Consider the following 27,225-nt stretch of genomic DNA (forward strand, 5'->3'; position numbering starts at 1 on the left):
GCAGTGAAGCAAGGAAAGGCCTAAAGAAGCAACAGGAAAATCCAGGCTGGTGCTCACTGAGAAGTCAGATAAAAGTGGGTCTTGGAGACAGGTCACGGGGTGAGCCCCGGATGAGCTGCCACTGCCCTGGTTGAAAGTCCCATGGGGTCCCTTAGAGGTTGGGGGATATGTGCCTGTGGGGGAATGGCTAGGGCATGCTCCTTGGAGGAGGAGCATGCACTGGGTCCTTTGTCCAGAGCTTCTTCATCTCTTCATTGCAGGTGGGAATCTTACTGGATGTCCAAGGGGAGGGTCTTCATAGACTATTCATCAGCTTTCCAGGTGTGCTCTTTCAGGGTGTGGTCTCCACTGATGGGATGGTGCCAGGCAGGGGGTCATTAGTCAATGTGTCTGGTCCTGATGCAGCTGTGGTGTCACTTGTCTGGTTTTGCTGCCTTTCTGTGGCTGGAACTGAAATACAACTGAGGCCTAATATTATCTTTACAAAGGAAAAGATCAGGGGTCCAAACCACATGACCAGCAATATAAAAAGTCAGGGGTCCAAACCACATGACCAGTGATCTGATAGGGGAGGATAGGTTCCCTGGGGGCAAGGTTCTTGTTTTCCAGTTTTGCCCCTTGCTAGGCATCTGGAGCTTTCTGCCCTGGGGAGTTTCTGTACCTGGCCCATCCTCCTTGCTCTGGGCATCTAACACTTACTTCCTTAACTATTCAGATTTTTTTTTTTACTGCCATATAGTTATGGTTGTCAGAGCTAAAGAATAAAATATAGGGCATCCAGTTAAATTTGAATTTCGGATAAATAATGAATACATTTTTAGTATAAGTATGCCCCAAATATTATACATGGACGAACTTATAAAAATGTTTACCTGAAAGGCAAATGTAACTGGGTGTCCTGTATTTTATCTGGAAGCCCTCCACACAGAAGAATCTGGTCTTTGTTGTCCTGTAGAAATCAGTTTCCCAGCTGAGTAGCTGCTATGGACTGACTTACGTCTCCCTAAAAGCCATATGTTCAAGCCTGTTGAAGCAAGAACCATCAAACCTGTAAACAAATTTTGTAAGAGTTCAGTTGAGCCAAAACTGATGACATATGCCAGGGAGCGAGATCGCAAATGCTGGGAAGAATAACAATGGCAGCCTCTTTTATGTGCTTGAGATTAAGAAGGGAATTTAAGGAACATGACATGAAGGTGGGAGGAAGCAAGGCACAGACTGGACTACAGGACAGTTAGAAACATTATGTGCTTTCTTGAGGGTGGTTTCTCTGGAGGGGTCTGAAAACAGGCAGTTCAAAGTTCTGTTATCCTATATGTCCAAAAGAAAATGGGCATGGCTTGCTTAATGCAAGGCTAAACTTCTCCTTTAAAAGGTTAGATGCCTGGAGTGTGAGTACTCACCATGACCTGCCAAATTAGACATTTGTGATCAGATCACACTGTGAAGTCACTTTCTGTAGAACCCCCCCCCCCCCTTTATTTGCCCATGTCGGGAAGGAACAAAATTTCCTCTGCCCTCAAGATTATTCTTGGTGATCCTATAATTGTGTATACATGAGACAGATCAACAAGAGAAAATAACCAAAATATATTTCTTTAAATAACCAAATTTAATGCATACATATGAATAGGAACTCTCCACACATGATAGTCAGAGACTGCCACATGCAGGAAGCTCAGAGACAGGAAGGGGGTTGAGGTGTTTAAGACATCCTGAGCTAGGGGTGAGGGAAAGCACTTTAGAGTCTTCAAAGGGTTTTTGCTGGATGCTAAGAAGAGCAGGTGTTTAGTGAATAAAAGTCGCTCTGCCATGTGAAAGGGTGAAAAGGTTATTGCTTTGGGCAAGGCCTCTACTTCAAATTCTCTTAGGCAGTTAAGTGTGGGGGACAGAGGTTTCTTTTGAGCCTGCGGCTGAAGTTGCCTTTAGTTCTAAACACCCTGTGTCCTACAGAGGCACATCCTGGGGTGACTTGCTCTGTACATCCACATCCGTAAGCCTGAACCCCCAAGTGATCTGGAGACAGGATCTTTAGGAATTAATTACGATTAAATGAGGTCATTTTGTTGGTGGAGAAATTAGTGGGCCTGATTTCCAGTCATCAGTGGGCATGAGGTTCTTGGGATGCCGCTGAAATAAGCATTTGCAGAAGTCCCCATGGGAGAATGAGCTGTGGTAATGGTTTTGTTCGTGTGGAGTTATATTCCTCAGGTTGTAAAGTCCCATGCCCCTTGGACCAGCCCCCAAAGAGGGGCAGCTGTGGGTTCTGCAAAGCCAAAAGGAGGGCCAGTGTCCAGTGTCCATTCCACGCTGCAGCAGGGTCCAGCTCAGCATCAGTTTAATTAAAGTCTATCGTCCATTGGGTGGGTCCCAAATGGCAGTGAGCCACATGGGCACAGGGAGTGCACCCTGCAACAGGAGAGCCAGGAGCCTGGCATGCCAGTGAGAGTTAAAAGTTTAAATATTGTTCAGAAGATTAAATATTTAGGTTTTGCTCCCTTGCAGAGACCACACCTATTCTGGCCAATTACCTGTTCCCAGGTGTGATTGACAGTCAGGTAAACACATTCCCAAGTCACTCAGACCTTACTGGGCATGCGTCAAAACTGTCTTTGGTCCCTTCTGCCATTGATCAGCAGGGAACAGGCTTGGAAAATGTTAAACTAGCAAAGCTGTATAAATGGCATGCTTATATTATCTAGTCTTCCCCTTACTCCTTTCTTATTAAATAACTAGAGGCCCGGTGCACAAAAATTTGTGCACTCGAGGGGGAAGAGGGGTCCCTCAGCCCGGCCTGTGCCCTCTCCTAGTCTGGGACCCCTCGGGAGATAACAACCTGCTGGCTTAGGCTTGCTCCCGGGTGGCAGAGGGCAGGCCCAATCCCTAGGTGCAGCCCCTGGTCGGGCTCAGAGCAGGGCCGATTGGGGAGTTGGGGCGCCGCCCCCTGTCATGCACAGAGCAGGGAGATCCAGAGGTTGTGATGCCACCCTCAGTCACGCTCAGGGTAGGGCCGATTGGGGGTTTGGGGCACCGCCCCCTGTCACACTCAAGGCAGGGTCGATGGGGAGGTTGCGGCGCCACCACCTGTCACGCACAGAGCAGGGCCAATCAGGGGGTTGGGCCACTGCTCCCTGTCACTCACAGAGCAGGGCCCATCAGGGGGGTTGGGGCTCTGTACCCTGTCATGCACAGAGCAGGGCCGATCAGGGGGTTGGGGCGCCGCCACTCTCACACTCAGGGCAGGGCCGATGGGGAGGTTATGGCTCTACCCTGTCACACACAGAGCAGGGCCCATGGGGGGGGGGGGAGGTGGGGGCGCCGCACCCTGTCACACACAGAGCAGGGCCGATCAGGGGGTTGGGGCCCTGCACCCTGTCACACACAGAGCTGCAGGGCGATCAGGGGGTTGGGGCGCCTTCCCCTGTCAAGAACAGAGCAGGGTGGATAGGGAGGTTGTGGCCCCGCCCCCTGTCACACACAGAGCCGCAGGGCGATCAGGGGGTTTGGGCGCTGCCCCCTGTCACGCTGATCCTGGTGCCGGGAGGCCTTGCAGCTCCGCTGATCCTGGTGCTGGGAGGCATATTACCCTTTTACTATATAGGGTAGAGGTCTGGTGCACGGGTAGGGGCCGGCTGGTTTGCCCTGAAGGGTATCCTGGATCAGGGTGGGGTTCCCCCTGGGGTGCCTGGCCAGCCTGGGTGAGGGGATGATGGCTGTTTGCAGCTGGTCACACACCCTTCAGGGTGGGGGTCCCCACTGGGGTGCCTGGCCAGCCCGGGTGAGGGGATGATGGTTGTTTGCAGCTGGTCACACACCCTTCAGGGGGAGGGTCCCCATTGGGGTCCCTGGCCAGTCTGGGTGAGGGGCTGAGGGCTGTTTTCCGACTGGTGGTGACTGAAGCTCCCAACCGCTCCTTTTTTTTTTTTCCTTTTTATTCTGGACCAGCTTTAGCTTTGAGGCTTGGCTTCAGCTCTTAAGCCTCCGATGCTGAAAGTAGGTTTCTGGCCTTTGCTTACAATGTTGCGATCCTGCTGGCTGAACCCCAGTGGACTAAAGCAGGTTTCTGGGGTTTTGTTTAGCTTCTATATTTGTTACATAGTTGCTTAGAGTTGCAGCTCAGAGGCCTGCAGCGGCAGGCGGGGAACGTTGGAGTCCTCCATCACTGCAGCAAGCAAGCCTCATGTTACTTTCAAGCTGCCTGGCTGCCGGCCGCCATCTTGGCTGGCAGTTAATTTGCATATCGCCCTGATTAGCCAATGGGAAGGGTAGCGGTCATACTCCAATTACCATGTTTCTCTTTTATTAGATAGGATAATCAGATTATTATACTAAGCCAACCAGTCTATCATACTTTGTTATGACCACCCATGCACTAATTTGGTAAGTTTAGAATATTTTACCCTGGCTCAGTTTTGTATTTCTTGTGAAGTTCAAACTGACAAGGATGGTCATTTCCTTTTACTCCTGTGTAGGTATGATTGCCAGACCTAAAGAATAAAGAGTAAATTCCACTGACTAGTCTGGACATGGTAATCAATTGTTCTTCTTACTATAACAAGTAGAGACAAGTGAAGGAATCTGAATATGGTTGTAGCCTAAGCATCAGAGAAAGTCTGTGATTGGCTAGTGTCTGAATCTTTGTAGCATCTTAAGTGAAAATAACATAGAGGAGTCATAGGGAGTGGATGTAAAGACAAAAAAAATCTTGCTCTGCTGTTGACTGGGAAATATCAAAGGCAGCCATGGTGTTATCGGTGGAAGTGGGGTGCCCACGGGTGGAAGTGGGGGGTTCTTTCTCCACTGGGTGCTGCAGGTCAGGTTCTTATGATATCTTTAGAAAAAGAATGTCCTAAGACTAGCGTGGGAGAATGAGTGATTTTTATTTGTGTGGAGATATATCTGTTGGCTTTAAAAGTCCTATTTCCCTTCAGCCAGTCCTGGAAAAGGTGCAGCTGGGGGTCCGGTAGAGCTAAAAGCAAAGCCAGTCTCCAGCGTTTCTGTTCTGTGGTGGGGTGAGTTCTGCAGAGAACCAGGCTAGTTCCAGTCCATCAGTGCATTGTGTGTGGAGCCCGCATGGCTGTGGGCTATTTGGGTGAGTGCAGAGCATGATAGCCAGCAAGCCAGGATTCCAGCATGAGCAGCAGGAGGGAAGGAAGGGAAGTCCTTCATTCAGGAGCTTATTTATCTCAGTTTGGCACATCCATCCCGGCCAATGACCTGCTCACAGGTGTGCCCAACAAGAAAGCACCCTCTCTGTGTCACCCAGACTACTGGGCATGCGTCTGTTCTCTCTTTGTCCATTCCCTTCACCCAGGATCTGTGGGGGAAAGACTTAGAAAATATTAGACTGTAGTTTTCTGGTACAAATGGCATGCCTATATCATTTGGCCTTCCCTTTGCTCCTTTCCTGTTAGTTAATTAATAACCAGGTTAATTACAGTGGTATGAATGAAAATTTTTCATTAACTAGGAAAGTGGGGAAAGAGATCCTGACTGTACTCTGACTTTAATGTTGGAACCTAAATTACCTGCCTAAATGTTCTGATTATCAGGCATACTTACAAGGAATAGGGGGAATGTGTGTGTGTGCCCCGCATGTACACAGAGCATGCACTAAATCAAGACTTGGCAATTCCACTCAGAGATGACCAGCTGTGAGAGGGCAGTCACAGACTTCTGTCACGCTTCTAAGTGGGAGAAGTGGGGGTCATCTTGCATCCAAAGGACATGCCTTCTCTACCTATATTTAACAGGCTATCTCCCTTAAAAACTAGACTCTCACATTTTTTCAGAATCAGAATTAGTAAGCGTAGGATTTTCTCCATAAATGTGAATCCTCTTGTTCTTGTTAGGGCAATTACTATTTTACTACTTCTTGTAATATTGAAATTATGAAGTCTTTGTGCAAGAGGGCCGATGGATTATTCCTTTATTTATCTTCTTAGGCTAAAAAGAGATTTTTCTTTTTACTTTTAAATCAAATCAAATCAAAGCTAAATTAGATAGAATGGCTCTGTTGGCCCACATGGCTGCTGTGGATAATACTGCTATGCACGCTAAGCTGTATAGTACCTTCAAGCCATGTGATGTGTGTTAAATTTGTTAATGAGATGGTAAAGCTGAGGCATAACTCTTGACCAAATAGGGGCTAAATGTCTATAAAAAGAAAACCATTTATTCATACTGACATGAGAGCTCCCCAGCCATTGGTTCTCCAAAAGTGAATGTGCCACGTAGGAGAGTAAAATGACTTGATGTGAATGAGTTGTTGTCTCTCTGGTAATAAAAAAAAAAAATGACCAAATTATGTGGGTGGCTATTGGATATGAGTCCCTGATACTCTACACATGGTTGAAAAGAACCGGTGATTGAGTAAACATGCATTTGTCATATTTTTTAACTTCTCAGGTTTGCAGTCATTCTCTTCCTTTCTGTCTTTAGGGCTCAAATATTATCACCGTGTAGCATACCTCCTGGATTTGAGCAGATGCTTTCAAGTTTGCTTCTGAAATCATAGCAGTCTTAGGATGCAACAAATGACCTCCATCTACTTTGAATTCAAACTTTGCCCAAGGGAAATTGTAAAAAACAAATCCCTAATTTTTTGCAGACACAACTCTGTTAGCAAGGAACATCAGAGTTGTAAGATGAGTGACATAATAAGCAACAGTTGCCTCTGTCAAGGAATTTGTGATGCAGGGTGTCTCAAAAAATATATACACACTTTTTTTCCTGATACCTCAATAGATGTTTCTTTCTTTTCAGATTTAACCCACTGGAATTAATAATTATTTTAAGTGTGTATACATTTTTGGCCACCCATATATTTGAAAGCCATTAGTAACACATTGGAGAACCTTCCTGAGTATGAAGGTAGCTGTTACTCTGCAATTTAAAATTAATCCAATTCCAAATTCTTCCATTTATAGTTGAAAGGGGAAATGCTGTACCTACAACCAATCTATAGGTAATTCAAATTCCAGTTGGTTAACTTAAACATCTTGCTGTTTTAATTAATGTTACTTTTACATAAGAACACTTAGTTACATTCTAAATTCAGTTAAAGACAGCTTATTCGTTAATCAGTGTCACAAATTCTCTGCAGCCAAACCTGGATCTCCGCTTCAACAGTGAGTGGCAGGGAAGGGAATCTGTTCTAACCCATCCAGAACCTTTAACCAGCAACTCTAGGCTGCAGATCCTTAGCTAGGAATGTTTCTAGTCCGCCAGGCACACATTGTCATTTAGATGGAGACGTGCATTGGGATTCTGGCTTCTGTACTCCCCATCTCTTCAAGGCTGGGCAATTCATTGGCCTTGCTAAAATGCCATTCTCTGTATTTTTGTTTGGTGTGTGTGTGTGTGTGTGTGTGTGTGTGTGTGTGTGTGTGTGTGTTTAACTGAGGACAGCCTGAAGTCTGGAAGTGTCATTTTCATTCTTCAATACTAATATGCCTTAAGAGGCTTCCCATCCATAGTTGGTGATTACCTTTATGATTAACATGAAGCTGAACACATTTGCCTTTAAATGAATGATTACTCTCTCTGACATGGTTTGCTTAAGAACATTTTGAGATTGGATAATAACTTACATATCCAGGTCTTTAATTCTTACCATAAATCATGGCTTTGCTTCATAATATGTGGGCCATATTTTCAAGTACTAATCTTGGGAAAGGTGTATGATGAATTTATGTGACTACTGAATTTCCATGCAGAATGTCAGAAAGTGCCACACATCAAGCAAGGACTTGAAAGTCACCCCCAGTCGAGTTTGCATTAGTGCAAACACCAGCTATGTAATTTTAGGATAAGGCACTTGATGTTTCTGAACCTCCGTTTCCTCGCTGGAAAAGCTGGGATGACGATTCCAAATTCAAAGAATATGAAAAACTAACATTTGTTGAGTGCTTACCATGACCCACAGGTATGCCATTTTCCCCCTGATAATACTAATAATTCTAGAAGGGAGCTACCATTATCATCTCCATTTTACAGATGAAGGAAAGTAGGCACAGGAGGGCTAGGCAGCTGGTAAATAGCTGCTCCAGGATTTAAAACCAGGCAGTGTCCCAAACCACCCTGCCTCTGGAATGGAAGGTTTAAATGCCTGATGATCTTTCCATTTTTTCCAACCAAGGCCTGACACTGATGCCGAGGAGAACTGGCAGGGCACAGAGAAAAATACCGGGAGGGATTATTCGCTTTTCAAATCAGCGTTTAATAGGCCCCTTAAAATTGGCAGACGTGTATATCACTGACAAAATGTCTACATGTCTACTTCCCTGTACCATTGCCACTATCTCTCTTCTGAAGTTAATTGATTCCGGCTAGTTTAAATTTTGTGTCTAAAATCCACTTTCCAAGAAGGAAACATGTATACTTTCTCCAAAGTATATGCAGAGACCAGGCACTACACAGGGATCAAAGCAAACATTTGTCAATTTTTCTGTCCGTCATACACTTCTCCCTGTAAATTATGTAAAATAATTTGCAGATATGAAGACCTCTAGGTATAAAAATGGCCAAAATGCATGTGTGATTGCTCATTTTTTTCTTCTTGGTATCATTTTCGTTTTATTTGGTTGATACTGGGAAATAGGGGTATTAAGTGAGTTGCCTAAAGTACACCATGCAAATACTAAGCACAGAAGCAAGACTATGCACTCAGCACTGTTACCCATGATATAGATGAGGAAGTCATGCTAAGAGACCAGGTGTTGGCTGGGCCATCCACGTGGGTAATCAAGACTCTGACAATGAAGACAGAGAAGGAATGGAGAAGAGGAAGTGAAGCAATGATAATGCCTCCCTTTAGTGAGTAAGTGACCAGGAAAGCAATAGGTGAGGACTAAGAGGATAGTACAGTTTCCTCAGTGGAACGGTGTTCGTGTGGTTTTGGTTTGGTTTGATTTGGTTTGGTTTTCCTAATAGAAGGAAGAGGGATAAATTGAGTAATAATCTGGACAGGTAGGGAGGCTGTTGGTTACAAGTGAGAGTTCTTCAATTTTCAGTCAAATTACTAATATTATTAGCTCTAATTTACTTGTTATTCAGAAAATGGGCTCCAAGACATAATCCAACAGATACATATTGTAAAAGAAGAGATGGGAATGGTGTGAAGTTAGCTTGCGGGCTAATGGCCATGGTCATCGCCGCTAGCTGGCCAAGGGATGTGGGTTTCTATGGAAACAGCAGCAAATGATCTCGCTGTTTCAAAGTCTTCTCCTGGCATCCTCCACATCCAGCCTGGTGACCTGGTGACCGCTTCTGCTTTACCACACTGACAAAACAAGTACTGAGTTACAACCAACAACTATGCATTTTGTATTTTCCCATCTTTGTCAGTATTATTCTCTTCTTCACTGTGGCCCAAGGGTTGCCCTTTAAAACCTTTCACTAAAGCTAAGCTTTTCCTTAGAGACAATATAGAGGAGGAAAAAGGAATTAAAGGGTGGCTTGCTATTTTAGGTTCAGCTGAACAAGTAGGATGGGACTGAGGACCAAGTTAGAAGGTTGTACGGAGTAGAAAAAGTGGTGTCTGTATTTGAAACTACACAGCTTACCCCTGTAGAAAGGGAGAATACTGTTTTTTTATTTGACCCTGTGGCTCACCAGCCAGAGAGGGTACTTTGCTGATACTTATGTGGAGCTCAGAGTCTCCGGCTCTTCCCCTGACTTCATTGCAGCACCCAATCTCTCGTGTTCAGGGTTCCTCCACCAGAGTTCCCTCTTCACCCCCTCACCTGTCCTACCCTGATTTGGACATCGTCTCCCCAACTATGCTCTTCTCCACTGTCTTTTACATTTAGAAATAAACTAAACAAGCAACATTACCAAGGACTTAACTATTTTCCAAAGTGACAAGTCCTTCATCTCAGCGTTGATAAACAGAGAATTTAAGAGTGATATTTTTTGCAAAGTAAAAGCTCTTAGTTCTTGCAGACTATGTTTGCTTAGTAGTTGTTTCACTGCCAATAATATTTCCTATCTTAAGCTCGTTCTCTGCTCTTTGGCTATTTAGTTGTAGAATGTAAGCTTACCCATAAAAAACCATAGGGAACACTGCAATTTTGAATAAAATATCTGTGTGCAAGGCTCCTCAGGGATAAAGAAATTCAGAGAATGGGGAGCAATTAAGGGCAGTTTTAAAGCAATGCAGAGTAAAAAAATATAATAGAATATTGACCTGGTTAAGATCAAATCTGTGCTTTTATTAACAAAGCATGTATTGATCATTAAAGATTGCACATATACTTTTATAATTTTATTAAATTAGGTCATGCTTTATTAAGATGAACAAACAAAAACCATTTTTTTTACTATATGGATTTATCTTGTTCTTATACCTATCTCTTTAAAAAAACAAAACTCTTTATAAAAAGTATTCTCAAACTTCCCAGAACATCTACCAAAACCAAAAGCAACTTGCAATGATATTTCTCAAAGGATGTGCTGCTTATCACACTGTCAGAAGTTCCGCCAAACTCAGTCTGAAGTAGAAGTGCATCTCAAGACTTTTTTCCTTTGCTTTACTCAGGGGTCCTCAACTACGGCCCGCAGGCCACATGCAAATACAAATATTGTATTTGCTCCCGTTTTGTTTTTTAACTTCAAAATAAGATATGTGCAGTGTGCATAGGAATTTGTTCATAGTTTTTTTAAAAAACTATAGTCCGGCCCTCCAACGGTCTGAGGGACAGTGAACTGGCCCCCTGTTTAAAAAGTTTGAGGACCCCTGCTTTACATTTTTAATATTGTCATGAATTTAGTCCACTTCATTGGCATTACCTGCTTGCCACATTCTGTCTTTGTATTTGGATGGGCTGAACTTATTAAGTTGACATATGTGTGATTTTTAATTATATATATATTAAATGTTGGTTTTTTTTATTGATTTCAGAGAAAGGAAGGGAGAGGGGGAGAGAGATAGAAACATGAAGGATGAGAGAGTCATCAATCGGCTGCCTCCTGCATGCCCCCTACTGGGGATCGAGCCTGCAACCCCAGGCATGTTCCCTGACAAGGAATCAAACCGTGTCCTCCTGGTTCATAGGTTGATTCTCAACCACTGAACCACACTAGACGGGCTATGTGTGATTATTGAATGGAAATTTTAAAAATGAAATTTCTGAAACCCAGCACCGATTAGCAGGGAAACTGCCTCCGTAACAAATGTTTAGGGCTGGCACGTCTGGGCGCTCAGCCTGGTGGGTCTCCCAGCTTGGGCCTGGCTGCTCTGACACCATCACACATCACACTCTGTCATCTACAGCTCAGGGGCATGAGGCAGGATGGGGCGCTCACTGTGCAGTGGTCCTGATACCCCCAAGGCCTGAACACTTCAGAGTGGATCAAACTCATGGAAAATTTGTTTAAGACTTGAACAATTTCAAATATCTGTTCTTATTTCCTTTTTCACACAAATAGAATAATGTCTCATAAGTTACAAAGAAGCCTTAAAAAGCAAAGCAAAACACACACAAAAAACACTTCCTCTGAAAGCACCTATCTTTCTAGGATACGGTTTCACATTAAATGAATTTATAACGACTAAAGTGCTGAACATCTTCCTCATTTGTTGGAAATAAAATTCTTCAAAAAGTTAATGCATGCTGTAGCACACACCCAAACGTAACTCATGGGAAAATGAAAATTAAAACACCATGGTCCCGGTACTTCTGAATAAAGATGAACTAACAACAATAGGCCAGCTTCCAGAGAACAGAAATGTATTTATTTTTTCATCAGAAATTGCTCCAGTCCTAAGTATTTTCTGACTTTTTACCATTGCAAACCCAGTGACACGCCTACTTTATTTCAAGGGCAATGAATGAATTTTTAAAGAGGTTATGAAAATATGTGGCTGCTTAAGCAACTTTTTTTCAATAGCCTATTGAGTGTCAAGGGTGTTCTTATATCAGAAGTCTTTGTTCTCAGTGTACAAGGAAAACAGCCAACTACACTCTGGGCACCAGGCTTAAAAGGGTGCTAAAGAGAGCCTGCCCATCACCTGAATTCTGATGTGACCCACTGTGAGAGGTAGAAAAATGACCAGGTGCCTTTCAGTGTTGCTGCTGCAGTTGCAATAGATTTCATCTAATAGTTTATTACAACGAAAACGAAGCATATTCTAGAGAAAGAATTCACAGTCCCACCTGAGACAGAATGGTCGGTCCCTTTCCATTCTTTTGTCAAATCTATTCAATAGATTTCTAACAAGCAGAGGATTGTTCTGGTAAGTCTGATTTTTATGCCCACAGCACAATTTCCTCCTCTGTCTATAGGAGACATTCATTCATCAGCAACAATGGGTGACTCCCTGCTTACCTGGGGCATGACAGGTTAAGTTTCAAGTCCATTACTAAAGGCCACATCCGCCTATGGATACTGTTCCAAAGCAGGGGTTTGGGGCCCACCTGAACTGTACTTGTTCTTTGACCTGCTGCTGATGAGCTGATGCTGATGAGCTGATGCTGTCCAAGGCAGCCAGCAGCCCTGCTGGAGGGAGTGGTGTGAAGACTCACCGAGGACCAGCAGGGCAGAGGGATGCTCATTGCTGGTGCTTGCAGGCAAATTCCTCCCCTCCAAATCCCGCCCATCTCAGGAAAGGTGCCTTGTGCAATGCCTGGCAGAAAGCAGGCACTTTGCACAAGTTTGCTGAACTCAAAAGAGAAAATGAGGAGAGAAAAATGGGCATTTACGGAAAATTCACAGAGACCTTGCACATAGAGATCTTGGCAGATGTGAAAGATGTTGCGCTGGCCAATCAGGCCACAGGGACTTGAAGCATAGCTAACTTAAAAAAAAAGTTAAAAATTCGCAAAGGAACTAATAAAACACAAGAAAATTAAACAGTCGCCAAAACCTATTGATAATATTGAAAATTACATGAGAAAATGTTTTTTTATTAGAAAAATGACACTTGGAAAGCGATGCTTCTGAAAGGGCACCGCAGCCTCTTAGAGACAGTATGTTGCATAGAGAAAAGCATGCCTGCGTCCAGTACTCTGACATGAGGGCTACCACTGCTGAGATTGCTATGAGGGTCATCTTAAAAAGTATTCAATTTGTGCAGTAGGTATTATATATAAAATTATGAAAGCAAAGACACGCTGGGAATTTTTGTTTGTTTTTTGCACAGAAATAGACTAAAATCTGCCTGTTGATGTTACAGACATACTAAATCAAATTATACAAAAGCATGAATGTTCTATTCTCACATTTATCTATTTTATGTAATTAGTGGCTATTTTGCTTGTTGAAATTTTGAAACTTTCACAGCCACATGCATATGTTTATTATTTATCCCCTTTTCTCAGGTGCAAAGAAGGCTATCAAGGAGTCCGTTGTGATCAATTTCTGCCGAAAACTGACTCCATCTTATCGGATCCAAGTAGGTCAAGCATTTTTCTTCTCTCACACAATATGTAGGCAGCCCGGACTCTGAGCAATGGTTGCTAACTCAGCTGAAGGCTGCGTTGCATTCGTGTGACGCTGCAAGCTGCCAGGGTGGGTGCTGATGACAGGGTTAATGTTCAAAGCTTGCTCAGAACTAACCAGGTCTAGGTCCGCGTCTTCTGGATGGGGCCTGGTCTTTACATTCAACTCCACTGCCAACTAACCGCCCCTGGGGACTTCATGGAAGCTGGCTGCCTTGGTTTTCAGTTTCTGCCATCCACTATCACCCCATTAGGAAAGCAAGGATATAGAAAAGGAAAAGCACTTATTATTTATCCAAAAGAATTTGTAGAAGCTAAAGTACCGAACTCTGGCTAGTAATTTGTGATAATATTAAATCTGTTAACCTTTTATCTGACTTATTGAAATATGGAAATATGCATATCAAATTATATAACAAGTTTTCAAACAGAGAAACCCCATTTTTAGCAACGCTATTTGCATATCAGTGATTACTACTAATATTTTTTCATGAATGAATGAAGACAATTTCCCACTAAGAAATATGTCTAGTCATGAGTTTCTTTTTCTATGTGAAGTTAAAAGTAGAAATATTGCGAGCCATTGGTTTATTTTCCTACATGAAGTTAAAAGTAATGTTCTGTACCATTATGCCCAATTCTAGCCAAATGTGGAATTTTTACTCTATGTGTAAATAATCTTCTGATGTTGCAATGACTGCTATAACTGAGTCACTTCTAAGGCAAGAGAACTTTTATTCAATCAGCAATTTAGTTCAGTGAAGATAATGACAGGCATTTCCAATCGTAAAGGCAATGTTACGGTTTTCTGATTACCAATCATGCATAACATAAACTTGAGCGAAGCATTGCGTATTGACAACAGACAGAGGTCGCCCTATCTGCTAGTGTGCATGTTGCTGCACAATGAATGTGTCTAACCATCTTTTAACATCTTTTCAAAATGCATATTTTCGTTTTGCCCCTGAATTTCTAGCTGTGTTTCATCAAGAAAATGTAAAAATTTTTAAAGGGGAAATTTTTCTTTAATTTAATTTGACTGTGTTTTACCTTGGTAAGGTAAGTCACCATACAGTATCTACTATTCTTCTTCATTAATTTAGCTCTCCTTGAGAAAGTTGGGGGGTGGGGGTGAAGAAGGTTGCCTAAAACCTAGCAACAAAGCAAGCCATGGACTGTGAAATGCGAGGCCCTGCTGTCTAGGAATTGCCCAGATAGGGGCAGATACTAGAGTATGTTGTATCTTTTTTTCTCCTGTGATTTGGTCACATGCTAAGCTGATGCCTGGAAAGTATGGTTGTGGATAGAGACATGAATTTGGAATTATTAGCAAGTTTACACAGAAGAATGAGCTTTCTGATTCTTTCTTTATCTTTTTCTTTCTTTTCTTTGTCATTCTCTCTGATTTACCCAGTTCCCTTCTTTGTTATGCTTTCTTCCCTTTCTTCTTTCTCTCCCCTCATTTTTCCTTCCCTTCTGTTTTCCCTTTACTTCCTTCTCTTTCTTCATTATTCGCTTTCCCCTCTACCTTCCTTCTCTCCCCCATCTCTCCCTTTCTTCCTTTTCCCTTCCTCTTCTTCCTTTTCTTGTTCTTTTCATATATAGCTGTGGAATATCTATCAAGTACAGTGTTCTGGAAAAGGGTTTGAATGTAGTATAAAATGGTGAACATAATCCCTTTTAAACAATCATTAAACTCTTGCCATCCAATTGGATATCATAGTGCATCACTACAGTGGTTGAAGGTGAGGTCCCTTGTAAAGACTGTATGCTCATCAAAGAAAAGCGATCCAAGTACAGACAGTGACCCTGAAAACCTAGGTCATATATACATGAAAATAAGTAGTGCAACAATATTCATAATAGTGAAACAATGGGCACTGTCTAAAAATCAGCAAGAGTATATTTAAGTAAAACATAATATGGCACATCTATCATGTTCTATTAAATTATCATTAAAATAATAGCATATGAAATAATCTTACTAAGTGAAACAGCAAGATGGAAATTATTTTCATATAAGATTGCAGCAGGAACATCCTTTGGTAAAATGATGAAAACACACATACCCTAAAATGCAAAAGGGGGACTTTAAGTGTTTGGACTATGTAAGTATATGGAATTTTTTTCTCTTTTCTTCTGTTTTCTATAAAATGGCACATGATAATGGGAATAAAACTGTGAGAATGCCTTGAAACAAAATATAAACAAACGAACATTGAGAAACCTGTGGATGAATATTTGAGGCACAGTTTAATTGAGAAAAACATTATACCTTCCATTCATTCATGCATCTTCCATTTATTTATGCAATTATTAATTCATTTCACAAATATTTTCTAAACATCCACCAACAGCCATCTAATCAGTCAGATTCTGTTAGTACAAAGGTGTACAAACAGGATTCAGGCTCCAAGACCCCCTTGGCTGGACCAAGTAGCTCAGTTAGTCCTAGTGTCTTCCCGATTTGCCAAGGTTTCCATTCAATCCCTGGTCAGGGACACATACAAGAATCAGCCAATGAATGCCTAAATAAGGGTAACACCAAATCAATGCTGCTCTCTCTCTCTTTCTCTCTAAAATCAATAAATAAACATTAAAAATAGTAATAATGGCACTGGTAGGTTGATATCACTGAGACTGTGAAGAAGTCAGTGCCAGATAAACATTAGCCCACTTTCTGTATTATAGTCATACTAGTAGCCCTGCGCACAAATCCATGTGCCAGTAGCTCGCCAGTAGCTTGCTGCTGCCCTCCAGTAGCTCTCCACCCTCTGCCCTGCCCTCCTGTAGCTACCCTTCCCCCTTTAATAGCTTGCTGCCCTGCCCCCTCCTGTAGCTCTCCACTGCCAGCTTGTAGCTCGCTGCCCCAACCTCCTGCTGATCCATGATCTGGTCGTTACACTGTCAGTCATCATGCTTCACAGTGTAACATCCATTTGCATATTACATCTTTATTATATAGGACTAGTATGTTTAGGATTTACAAGTGCCAGGCACTGTGCTAGAGAACTTTACCTGGATTATCTCATTAAAACCCTCACAATCATGGTCTGGCAGAGAGTTTCTGGCAATAGTTCACATTTTATAAATGAGGAAATTAGGCCTCAGAGATGTTAAACAGACTTGCCCAAGGTTACACAGCTGGTTAATGCTGGAGTCTACCTTCCAATCCAAATAACTCGAGGGCCTGAGCTCCCAACGCAGGCCTCTTTTCTTCCTTCCCTCGCCCCCTCCTTCCTCTAGTTGTTTTCAATATGGCATTTATCACTCTAAATTTCATTGACTGAGACTCAATGACCTGCAGCAACATCAGTCTAAGGAACAATATTTGCACAATTTTCATATCTTAATGCAGCAACTTGAGCTTCCATAGAGATTTAAATCCCTAATGAAATTTTCCTGTCAAAATTCTTGCTGAAGGATCGTTTAATTTGCTGCTTGTGATATCTTTGGAATGACTGGGCGCAGGAAACCAGCTTCCCTCCGACACCCTCTCTCTGACACCCGACACCCTTTCTCTCTCTCTTGCTTCTTCCCCACTGCTGACTGTGTGCTGTATTTAGGGAAATCCCAATTAACAGAGGATTGGAAGCATGGGTGTGTGTTCGATTCTCCCTTAGGCAATGCAGAGTTGATCCAAAATGTGAATCCTTCCCAATTAATTTAAAACTAATACTAAAACTTCTAATTATATGCATTTGGGGCGACGGAACCAGGCCTTGCACTGAGAGGCCCAGTGGCAGCTCTGACCAGTGTCTTCACTGTGGCCCCAGGCTGTGTCCTCAGCCCTGCTATGTCAAAAACCTATCTCTCTGCCCCCTTCATCCCCCCTAAGAACCTGTAGTTAATTCCACTCAGGAAAACATGTACACACGAGAATCAAACTTAAAAGTGCTTTGATCTTAGTTTTTTTAAAAAATATCTAAGGCGTATAACTGCCAGGTTAATGGAGCCCTCACAGCATTCAGCGTGCATCGCGATCACAGGTGGATAGCGGGCAGGGCTCCGGAGCAAGGCTGTGAGAGGAGCAAACTGTGGCCAGGACCACGAGCATGTGGCCTTCAGAGGAGGAAGCAGCAGCAGCCAGGGTAGATATTGCTGAAGGCACTTTTCTGCACCCTGCTTCCTGCTGCTGCCAGCCCTGTCCTGGAGAGTAGAGGTCAGCCTCCCGGCAGCCCCATGATCTTCTTGGCGATTTCTAATGACATTACTTCAGAACCAGTCTCCTTTCCCTGCAAGCACAGGATCAACCTGTGGACTCTTGTCCTGTTTCCTCATCCTTACTGCACACACCCACCTAGGCCAGGTTCCCTCCCTAGCCTCAGAGCAAAGCTAGATGGAACTCTAGGACCATGAGCTGGCCAAGGATTCAGGCAGATATTTTCCAGGTCTCTCCTCTTAGGAGCACCATGCCAACCCCAGTTATCATCAAGATCCTGATTCCATCACTGGCCAAAGCGAGAGCAGCTCCAGAGCATGGATACAGAGCAGAATCCAAGAAACGTGCTGAGTAAGAAGATGTCAGACCTCATGGTGCCTGCTCCCCACATCAGCACCCAGCACCCAGGATCCCCATGGTGGTGATATGTGATTTTGGGACTGGAACATGCGGTGTTCCTTGATTCTTTGTCCATCAGAGTCAAAGAATGAATCCATGGACAGAAGGTGGTATAGCAAAAATAGAGATTTATTGAAGAACAAGTACAGACTCCCATGTGGGGAGGGGGAAAGCATCCCACCGAGTCCCTGTTTCCATGGCTTGTAAAGGCTGCAGATCTTGGTGCCTTGAGATCCCCTCTGATTGGTCACTATTCCCTTGGACTGGTTCTATGATAAGTTCTGAGCTCTAAGGTCGAACCTCACCCGGGACATGTGAGCTTCTCCGTCCCCTCCTTCCTTATTGTTTTATTTCTTCTTCTCCTTCTGGATGAAGGGCTTCCTTCTCTTCATTTTGTAAATATAGATCTTTTGCTGTTCCCAGCTCTCTCATTCTATGGAAATGTACCTGTTGCAGCTTTTCAGCTCCCCTATTCTATGGAAATACACCTTCTGCTGCTCTGCAGCCCTGTGCTTCCTCCACGGTCCCCTTAACTTCTTTAAAATGTCTAAAATTTCCTAAACCTGTCTTTTCACCCCTAAAAATTCTTGTTTCAGTGAGCAGTAGGTGACAAGTCTGCATGCCCAAGTCCTGACATGGGGCTTACAGCTTAAGCTCTCAGAGTCATCTAGTCTTCACTATGGGAGGATGGAGGATAACTTCTGACTCTGGTCTATATAAACTGTCAAAAGGAAAATGTCCACAATCTACGGATCTAGTCGACTTTCATTCAGCAATTCATGAACCAGGCAGCATCTCATCTGGCAGAGAGAAAGCGCTCTGAAGAGCTGTGCAAGGTGAGAGATTTTTATAGACCAACGTGAGCAGGAGAAAGGAAGTTATGCCCAGTGTTTGCTGATCGGTTGAAACAGGGTGACTTTCCTTATATGGAGCAAAGGGAAGTCTTAGAGGCCGGTGGGGTTACTTGTTCTGAGCAGGCAAGCACGAATGGGTTGACCTAGGCCTTTCTTTTCTGGGATTGCTGAGCATAGACATTTAAGTAAGGTTTGGTCGCTGATGTGGGGCTTAGCATGAGTGACTCTGGTTACTTTAACAGGACTGTCTTACATTCACACTTTGGTTTCTTTGGATCTTAGAAAGCAGGCTCTGCTCTGAGAGTGCCCTGTAAGATGATAGGAGCCTGCTATGTACTTGGATCAGCGGAAAGCAACAACAAAGATGACCTGGGTTTAGACGTTCCATCACTCCACACTGGGCTTGTGGGCCCCACCTTCCCAGGAATAGTCACTTTGTGAATCCAGACATTCAGTTTGCCATGGCATGTGGTTGTAGCTCCAGGCAGTGGACCAGTCAGCACAGCCACTTCCAGATGGCTTGTAGGGACAACTGACTCATCAGGTCTGAGCACAGTGGGTCTCCTTCTGGTACCAGGAAGCCTGCTGAATCATCACTTTCCCAGTGCCCAATCCATTCAGCCCAGGCCAGAGTGGGGCTCCTTTGTCATGTGTGTCAGATTGAGGCAGAAGGAAACTTGAGAGCACCCTCGAAGAATCAATGTGGGGCCCGGGAACTGGGCAGAGGTGGCTAAGCAGATGCAAAAGGTTTCTGTGAAGAGTATTAGTGGAAGTTTCCCGAAGAGACCAATGCTCTGCAGTCTTGCCTTCTCCAGTTTCATGTAACATACAGCAAAGTGTCCTTTGTGTGAACAATTAGATGGAGGGGTGTAAGGAAAGGTGTCCTTAATTGGGGGTTAAAGGGTCTTGGTTCTAATCCTGTGACCATTTGCTTTAAGCAATGTGGCTTTGGCGCAGGCTACCTCTGCAAGCCATTAAGAAGTGGGGTCAACTGCACAGCTGAAATAATCTAGCCTTCTTTTATTCATTCACACATTATTCTCCAATTAAGTACATATAAAGTATACCACTTTGTAGATTCAAACAATAATTAAGGCTCCTACAATCAATAAACTCATAGTTTAGTAAACTGCATTTACTTAAATGAAATTATAGGCTCCAAAGGGTATAATATGTCCAAGAGATGGAAATTTTTAAATTCAAAATCATATTAATAATTTGATAGGACGTTACTTAACCTTAATGGGTTCTGGTTTTCTTCTTTATAAAATAAGATTATATAGTCTCTAATGCATACAGTTGTTATTAGGGTTAAGTAAAATAATCCATTCAGAACAGTTTGTACTTGGTATGTAGTGAGAGCTCAATAAATGTTATCTGTCATTATTATTGTTGGTTTTTATTTAAACTGTTATTGTTGCCTTTTTAATTCCACAATGGACACGGCCTTGAGACAGGTGCTTCCAGGGATTAAAAAATATGTCATATTACCTGGCCTCAAATTTTCCAGTTGCATAGAGGCAAGAAAAGATGTGTAAACAAGTACAAATAAGAACACATACAAGATAAGACAGCTTAGGGAAGTATAAAAATGGGGCCAATACAAAATCACATAAAGTGGAGGGAGAGAACTGGGTTGCTCAAGAAAGACTTATCTAGGTGTATGCTTTGTGGTGAGCTCTTCACAGGGGGTGCTGTGGTTGTGTCCTCTTGCACAGGCTGCACTGCCCAACTTTACACATATCATTCATACTAGACTGTAAAAGACTCTATGGTGGTATGTGACATGGTCCTGGGAAGGAAATTTTCATTAATAAATAAGATGGAGAAACAAAATATTCCTGAGGATAGAAAATAGAGACTGATCATTGCTTGTTCTTGGTCCATTAACCTATACTGATGAGAGGAGGTGTCTTCCAGACTGGAATCTGCTCAGAATACTTGTCTCCTACACTACTCCGCCCTCCAGTAGCCATGAAAGCATTGTTGGCAGAATGGGTTAATATGTAAAATCTGTAACTCTTTTCTGGCCTTGAAAGAGGAGTAACAGACATCAGATTTTGACCCCGCCTCTATGAACCTCATCCTTTTTATCAGGTCTATGGTGTTTTCATATATTTGACTGCTAGTATCTTCAAGACTACCCTGTTCAGTTGTACAAAGCATCTAACATTGACCAATAAATCAGGCAAATACACACCATTTCTATAACACTAGGAAGATAACTACCTTTACAAGGAAGAAAACTTTCTTCCTGATCACACCATTCAGAGATGACCACCTTAGTCATTTTAGTGCATCGCACTCCAACTGTTGGACACTTTTCATGTGGAATATATGTCTTCAGCATCAGCCACTGCACTGAAAGCAGGGCTCATGGGGCCAGAGGGAAGCACAGCTGTCCTTGCCTCTCACAGCCCCCTGCTCTGCTGCCTCCTCCGCTTGCTAACTGATGCTCCTCCTCACTTAGCTCTGTCCTGCCAGGAGTCCACTCCACCTGGGACGGTGATGGACTCTCCACCTGCCTGCTCAGGGACTTCTTGGATTTGTCACAAGACAGCCCCCAGCCAGTGTTCCTCCTACTGACACACCTGTTGTCCCCTGGAGAGCAGGCCATTCAGATGTGTCTGTCATCAGATTCTCAGGACCAACATGGCTTTGTCTCTCATCTCTCTCCTGCCCCTCCTCTATTTTCACAGTCAGCAACGGAGAGCCAGTGCTATGGGATAGTTCTAGATTATTTGATTTTCTTTATAAATCCTTCACGTAGTGATTTGTCTCTCACTTCATTATCTATTATCCATTTTATTGACACCTTAATCAAATCTGAAGTAGGAAAAATCAAATGCTAACATCTTGTTACATAATATACTCATTTTCTTTACAAAACCAGGATCATTTTGTACATATTTTGTAATCTACTTTTTCTGTTTAGATAGTGTGACCCTTTTACCATAAAAATATGTAATTTTATGTTCTGCTAAACTATTACTTTAAAAAGTGTAATATTATAAGCATGTAATAGAAGTAATTTTACCAACATTTAGGTTGGACTGTTTAGTGTGTTCTCAATTTTTCATGATTACAGAGATTGACAGGCATTATGCATAATTCTCTACATTGAGGTATGGATTATTTCTTAAGGATAATTTCTTGACTTTTAATACATTTAAATTACTTTTCCTCAAGAAAAGTTATGTCAATTAACATTCCCATGAGCACAGTATGAGAACCGAATGCTATTATTTAGTTGCTACTTTTATAGGCAAAATTATATTGGGAAAATTATCTTACCAAGATTTTAAATATATTTTTTTTGATTACCAGCAAAATTAAATATTTTTACTTTTATATCAATCAGTTTCATTTCTACTTTTTTGATTTTTAAAAATTATTTTTTTTGCTCAAGTCATATAATTTTTTTGTCTTCTTTGAAGTAGTTTGTTATTTTTGAGTATAACAAATTGCGCACTATCATATATGTTGTGATTTTTCCAGATTGCTCTTTAACTTATTTTTCATGGTGTTTTTTGAAACCTACAGAAGTTTTGTATTTTATGTAATCAATCTATCAGTTATTTTATAAAATAAAATAAATATTTTACTAGCATAGCTTTTAAAACTTCATTATGTACATAGTTTATTATTTATCATACATGCATGCATGGTTATATACAGTCAACATCTATCTGAAATTTATACTAGTGTGTACTTTAAAATAGAAACAATGTTTTTTTAAATAGTTATATTTTAATTTTATTTTTTATTTAAGTATGATTGGTATACACTATTACATTAGTTATATTAATTTCAGGTATAGAATATAATGATTCAACCCTTATACCTTACATTGTAGTCATCCTATCAGTTCTAGTAATTACCTGCCACCATGCACATTGATCACAACATCACTGGCTATATTCACCTTCACCTTTCCCACCCTTACCCCTCTGCTCTGGTAAACGTAACTTGGTCTCTGTTTCTCTCAGCAGAATTTATTGAATAATCTGAACATCCTTCATTGATATAAAAAGAAAACTTAATCATATACTCCATAATCATATATATCTAGTGCTATTTTTGGACTTTCCATTCTATCGATAAACACCATAAGAAACTTATAATATATTTTATTCTTGGTAATGTGATTTCCATATATTTTTCCTTATTTTAAAAAAGATTACGATTTGATTGATTAGTTATGGTTCAACAATAAACTATATAGAAGCTGTTCCACATATTTTATCACACCTAATGTATTGAAAAATAGTCCTTTTGTAATATTTAATAAAATGTAGATTTCAAATCCATGTATGTGGTGTGAATGGAGTGACCATATAACTTGACATCTAACCGGGACAGAGAGTGAAAGACAGAGCTGTGAATAGCTACAATGCTAAAACTGTGAAGCAGGAGTATATGGTCCTCAAACTTGTAAAATATATATTTACACTTAATACATGTGGTTTCAAAACATAACTTAAAGGCAAAGTGCAAAATGCAGTACCCATAATTTCCTCATCAATGTATTTCTGTATTTTCTACAATACATTTTAGTTACTTTAATAATTATTAAAATAAGGACAATTTTAACAAACTTTGCAATGCTTACTGTGTGCCAGGCACTGTTTAAGCATATACAGATAATCCTCATATGTTCCTGTGAAGTATTTACAATAAAAAAAAACCCGTTTAGCCGAAACCGGTTTGGCTCAGTGGATAGAGCGTTGGCCTACGGACTGAAGGGTCCCGGGTTCGACTCCGGTCAAGGGCATGTATCTGGGTTGAGGGCACATCCCCAGTAGGGGGCATGCAGGAGGCAGCTGATCTATGTTTCTCTCTCATCGATGTTTCTAACTCTCTATCCCTCTCTGTAAAAAAATCAATAAAATATATTTTTTAAAAAAATGAAAAATGAAGACAGTGTTAAAGCTGACAGCAATTCTTTCTCATGGAGTGATACTTAATTATGATTCCTCACATTGGCCCCTTCCTTTGAGCATCATTGTTGTTGTTTTTGTGTGTATGTGTGTGTTTAAATATGTTTTTTATTGATTTCAGGAAGAGGAAGAGAGAGGGAGAGATAGAAACACCAATGATGACAGAGAATCATCCATCAGATAAGCTGCCTCCTGCACACCCCCTACTGGGGATTGAGCCTGAAACCCAGGCATGTGCCCTGACCTGAATCAAACCATGACCATCTGGTACATGGGTCAATGCTCAACCACTGAGCCACCCAGCCAGGCGAGCATCATTGTTTTTCTGAGTGACCTTCCAGACTCTCTGCTGTGTTGGAATTTGAGGTGCCTCTGATAGACTGTGAGTGGGTCCCTCTACAAAACCGTGGGCCAGGATGAAGGAAGGACAGCTCAGTCTGGTTTTATCTTTCTAATTGCCACTCCAGCCTCCGGCCGAATAGGGCAGGTTCAAAGCCAGGCGGGGGAGGGGGCCCACCACGGTGCTCGCTCAGTGAGCATGTCCTGTGGTGGTGTTCTGAGTTCATTTTGGTGATCAAGAGCTCGCTGCTGTTAGGGCTCCCTCTGCCCACGCAGGGAGTCCCTGTAGAGGAGGCCCTGCAGTGCTCCTGCTCTCTGCTACAGAGAACCCACCCCTGTGAGGGTGTCGCTAGGAGCAGAGTAGCCCAGCTGGCTAGGTAGCCACCCAGAGAGAGCTCCTGATCTGAATGGTCGCTCAGGTTCCACCCCGCCCACACTACCCTTCACCCCCATCTGCTCCATTTGAGGATCTTAAGAGAGTTCTTCCTACTCAGGCAAACTGTTCTGTCCTCTATACATCTTAATTTTATATGTAGAATATTTCAGTTTATTTCTCTATTCAACATATCTGGCTTGTTATTTAAGCACTAGTGGCCCAATGCATGAAATTTGTGCACATTAAAAGGAAATTAATTAGAGGAAATATTTTAATATTGCTATTTTCCCTTTCTCTATAATAGAAGTGTCAGATGAGGGGGACAATCTTTTGTGAGTATTCCAATGACCCTTTTATCTGAGAGCTTACAAATGGTACACTTCTGAATGAGTATAAGAAGGAGCCCTACCCAGTTTGGCTCAGGGGATACAGTGTGAGCCTGCAGACCAAAGGGGCAAGGGCATGTACCTTGGTTGCAGGCTCCTCCTGGCCCTAGGCCCTGATTAGAGCTCTGGCAGGAAACATCCACTCAATGTGTTTCTCTCACATCGATGTTTCTCTTTGTCTTTCCCTATCCCTTCCATTCTCCCTAAAAATCAATGGCCAAGAATGGTCAGGGCATCTGAAATTACTCTGCTCATGGCTTTTTATGCTTCTTCCTCATACTCCATTTTGAAAAAATGTCAATCACATCACATTACACCCATCACTGTATTGTTATTACTACTTTCTACAAAATACAGAAAAAAGCCATAATGGTTTTCACCTGTGTTAATAAGACTTTCCCAAACCCATCCCTTTATTTGCATGCTGTGCCCAGGAGCTGTTATGTTTTGGAGAAAAGTAGCAGAATTCCTGGGGTGTTTATAATGGTGTTTTCTGTGATCCTGAGACTGGGAGACAACCAGGATGTTGCTGTTCGAAGCAAACCATTTCTTTCTCCCTTCCTTTCTCCTTCCCACATACATTTTTGGAATACTTGTTCTAGTTCTGTAAAAATGCCATTGGTATTTTGATAGGAATTGTGTTGAGTCCACAAATTGCTTTAATGATATTAATTTTTCCTATCCATGAGCAGGATATATGTTTTTATTTATTTGTATCTTCTTCAGTTTCTTTTACATTCTCATCATTTTCTGAGTACAGGTCTTTTATCTCCTTGGTAAATGCATGACTAGGTTTATTTCTTTTTTTGTAATTATACATGGGATTGTTTTCTTAGATTCCCTTTCTGATAGTTCACTATTTGTATAGAAAATGCAACTGATTTTTGAATATTTATTTTGTATTGTGCTACTTTACTGAATTCACTTACCAGTTCTAGTAGTGTCTTTGTGCAATTTTTAGGGTTATCTATACATAGCAAGGGTGGGGAACATCTGACCTATGGGCCATATAAGGCCTGAGAAATCATTTGGTCTGGCCCTGCCAAAGCATTAGGGGTGAGTTAATTAAATGTTTTACCAAATATAGCAAGACTAATTTTTAAGTTGATAATTTTTTATGGCCCACAAATGTTGTTATAAATATGCAAATGGTCCTTAGCAGTAAAAAGGGTCCCCATCCCTGATATATAGTATCATGTCATATGTAAATAATGACAGTTTACCTCTCCCTTTTTAATTTTGATATCTTTTATTTCTTCTTATCTGATAGTACTTCCTGTGCTATGTTGAATAGCAATGTTCACAGTGGACATCCCTGTCTTGTTCCTAATCTTAAAGAAAATGCTTTTAGCTTTTCCCTGATGAGTATAATGTTGGCTGTAGGTTTGTAATATATGGATTTTATTATGTTGAGGTGTGTTCCCTCTAGTCCCACTTTGCTGAGAGTTTTTATCAAAAATAGGTGCTGGATTTTGTCTAAGGTTTTTTTTTCTGCATCTTTTAATATGATCATATGATTTTGTATCCTTCATTTTGTTTATGTGGTATATCACATTAATTGATTTGTGGGTATTGTACCAACTTTGCATCCTAGAAATAAATCCCATTTGATCATGATTTATGGTCTTGTTAATGTATTGCTAAATTTGATTTTCTAATATTTTGTTGATGATTTGTTGATCTATGTTCATCAGGGTTATTGGCCTATAATTTAACTTTTTATAATATCTTTGGTGTTTGAATCAGGATAATGCTGGCCTCAGAAAATGAGCTTGGAAGACTTCCCTCTTTTTGAAATTTCTTGAATTGTTTGAGAAGGATAGCCTCTCTCTCTCTCTCTCTCTCTCTCTCTCTCTTTGAAAGTTTGGTAAAATTAACCTGTAAAGCCATCTAGTCTAGGGCTTTTGTTTGTTGGGAGTTTTTTTGGTTACTGTTTCAATTTCGTTGGTTATAATCAGTCAGTTCAAATTTTCTTGGAAGATTGTATATTTCTAGGAATTTATTAATTTCTTCCAGATTGTCCAATTTGTTGGCATATAATCATTCATAGTATTGTCTTATAATCCTTTGTATTTCTGTGTGTCAGTTGTCACTCTTTCATTGATAATTTTGTTGATTTGAGTCCCCTCTCTGTTTTACTTGATGAGTCTATTAAATGTTTATCAATTTTGTTTATCTTTTCAAAGGACCACCTGTTGGTTTCATTGATTTTTTTGTATTCTTTTTTTAGAGTTTATTTTCTTTATTTCCAGTCTGATCTTTATTATTTCCTTCCTTCAATTCACTTTGGGCTTTTCTCCATGGGCTCTATTTGTGTTCTTTGTGTA

General features: G+C 41.6%; 1 protein-coding gene across 1 annotated transcript in view; it reads left to right on the top strand.

Annotated features, from left to right (window-relative positions):
• The window catches only part of NRG3 (neuregulin 3), a 576,649-nt gene that overhangs the window by 330,574 nt on the left and 218,850 nt on the right, over positions 1 to 27,225 (top strand). Inside the window, exon 3 of the mRNA XM_036337388.1 lies at positions 13,323 to 13,396. Within this exon, the coding sequence (XP_036193281.1) occupies positions 13,323 to 13,396 (74 nt within the window). The remainder of the gene's footprint in view (positions 1 to 13,322; positions 13,397 to 27,225) is intronic.

The sequence above is a fragment of the Myotis myotis genome, unplaced genomic scaffold, assembly GCF_014108235.1.
Source record: "Myotis myotis isolate mMyoMyo1 unplaced genomic scaffold, mMyoMyo1.p scaffold_m19_p_15, whole genome shotgun sequence".
Lineage (NCBI taxonomy): Eukaryota > Metazoa > Chordata > Mammalia > Chiroptera > Vespertilionidae > Myotis > Myotis myotis.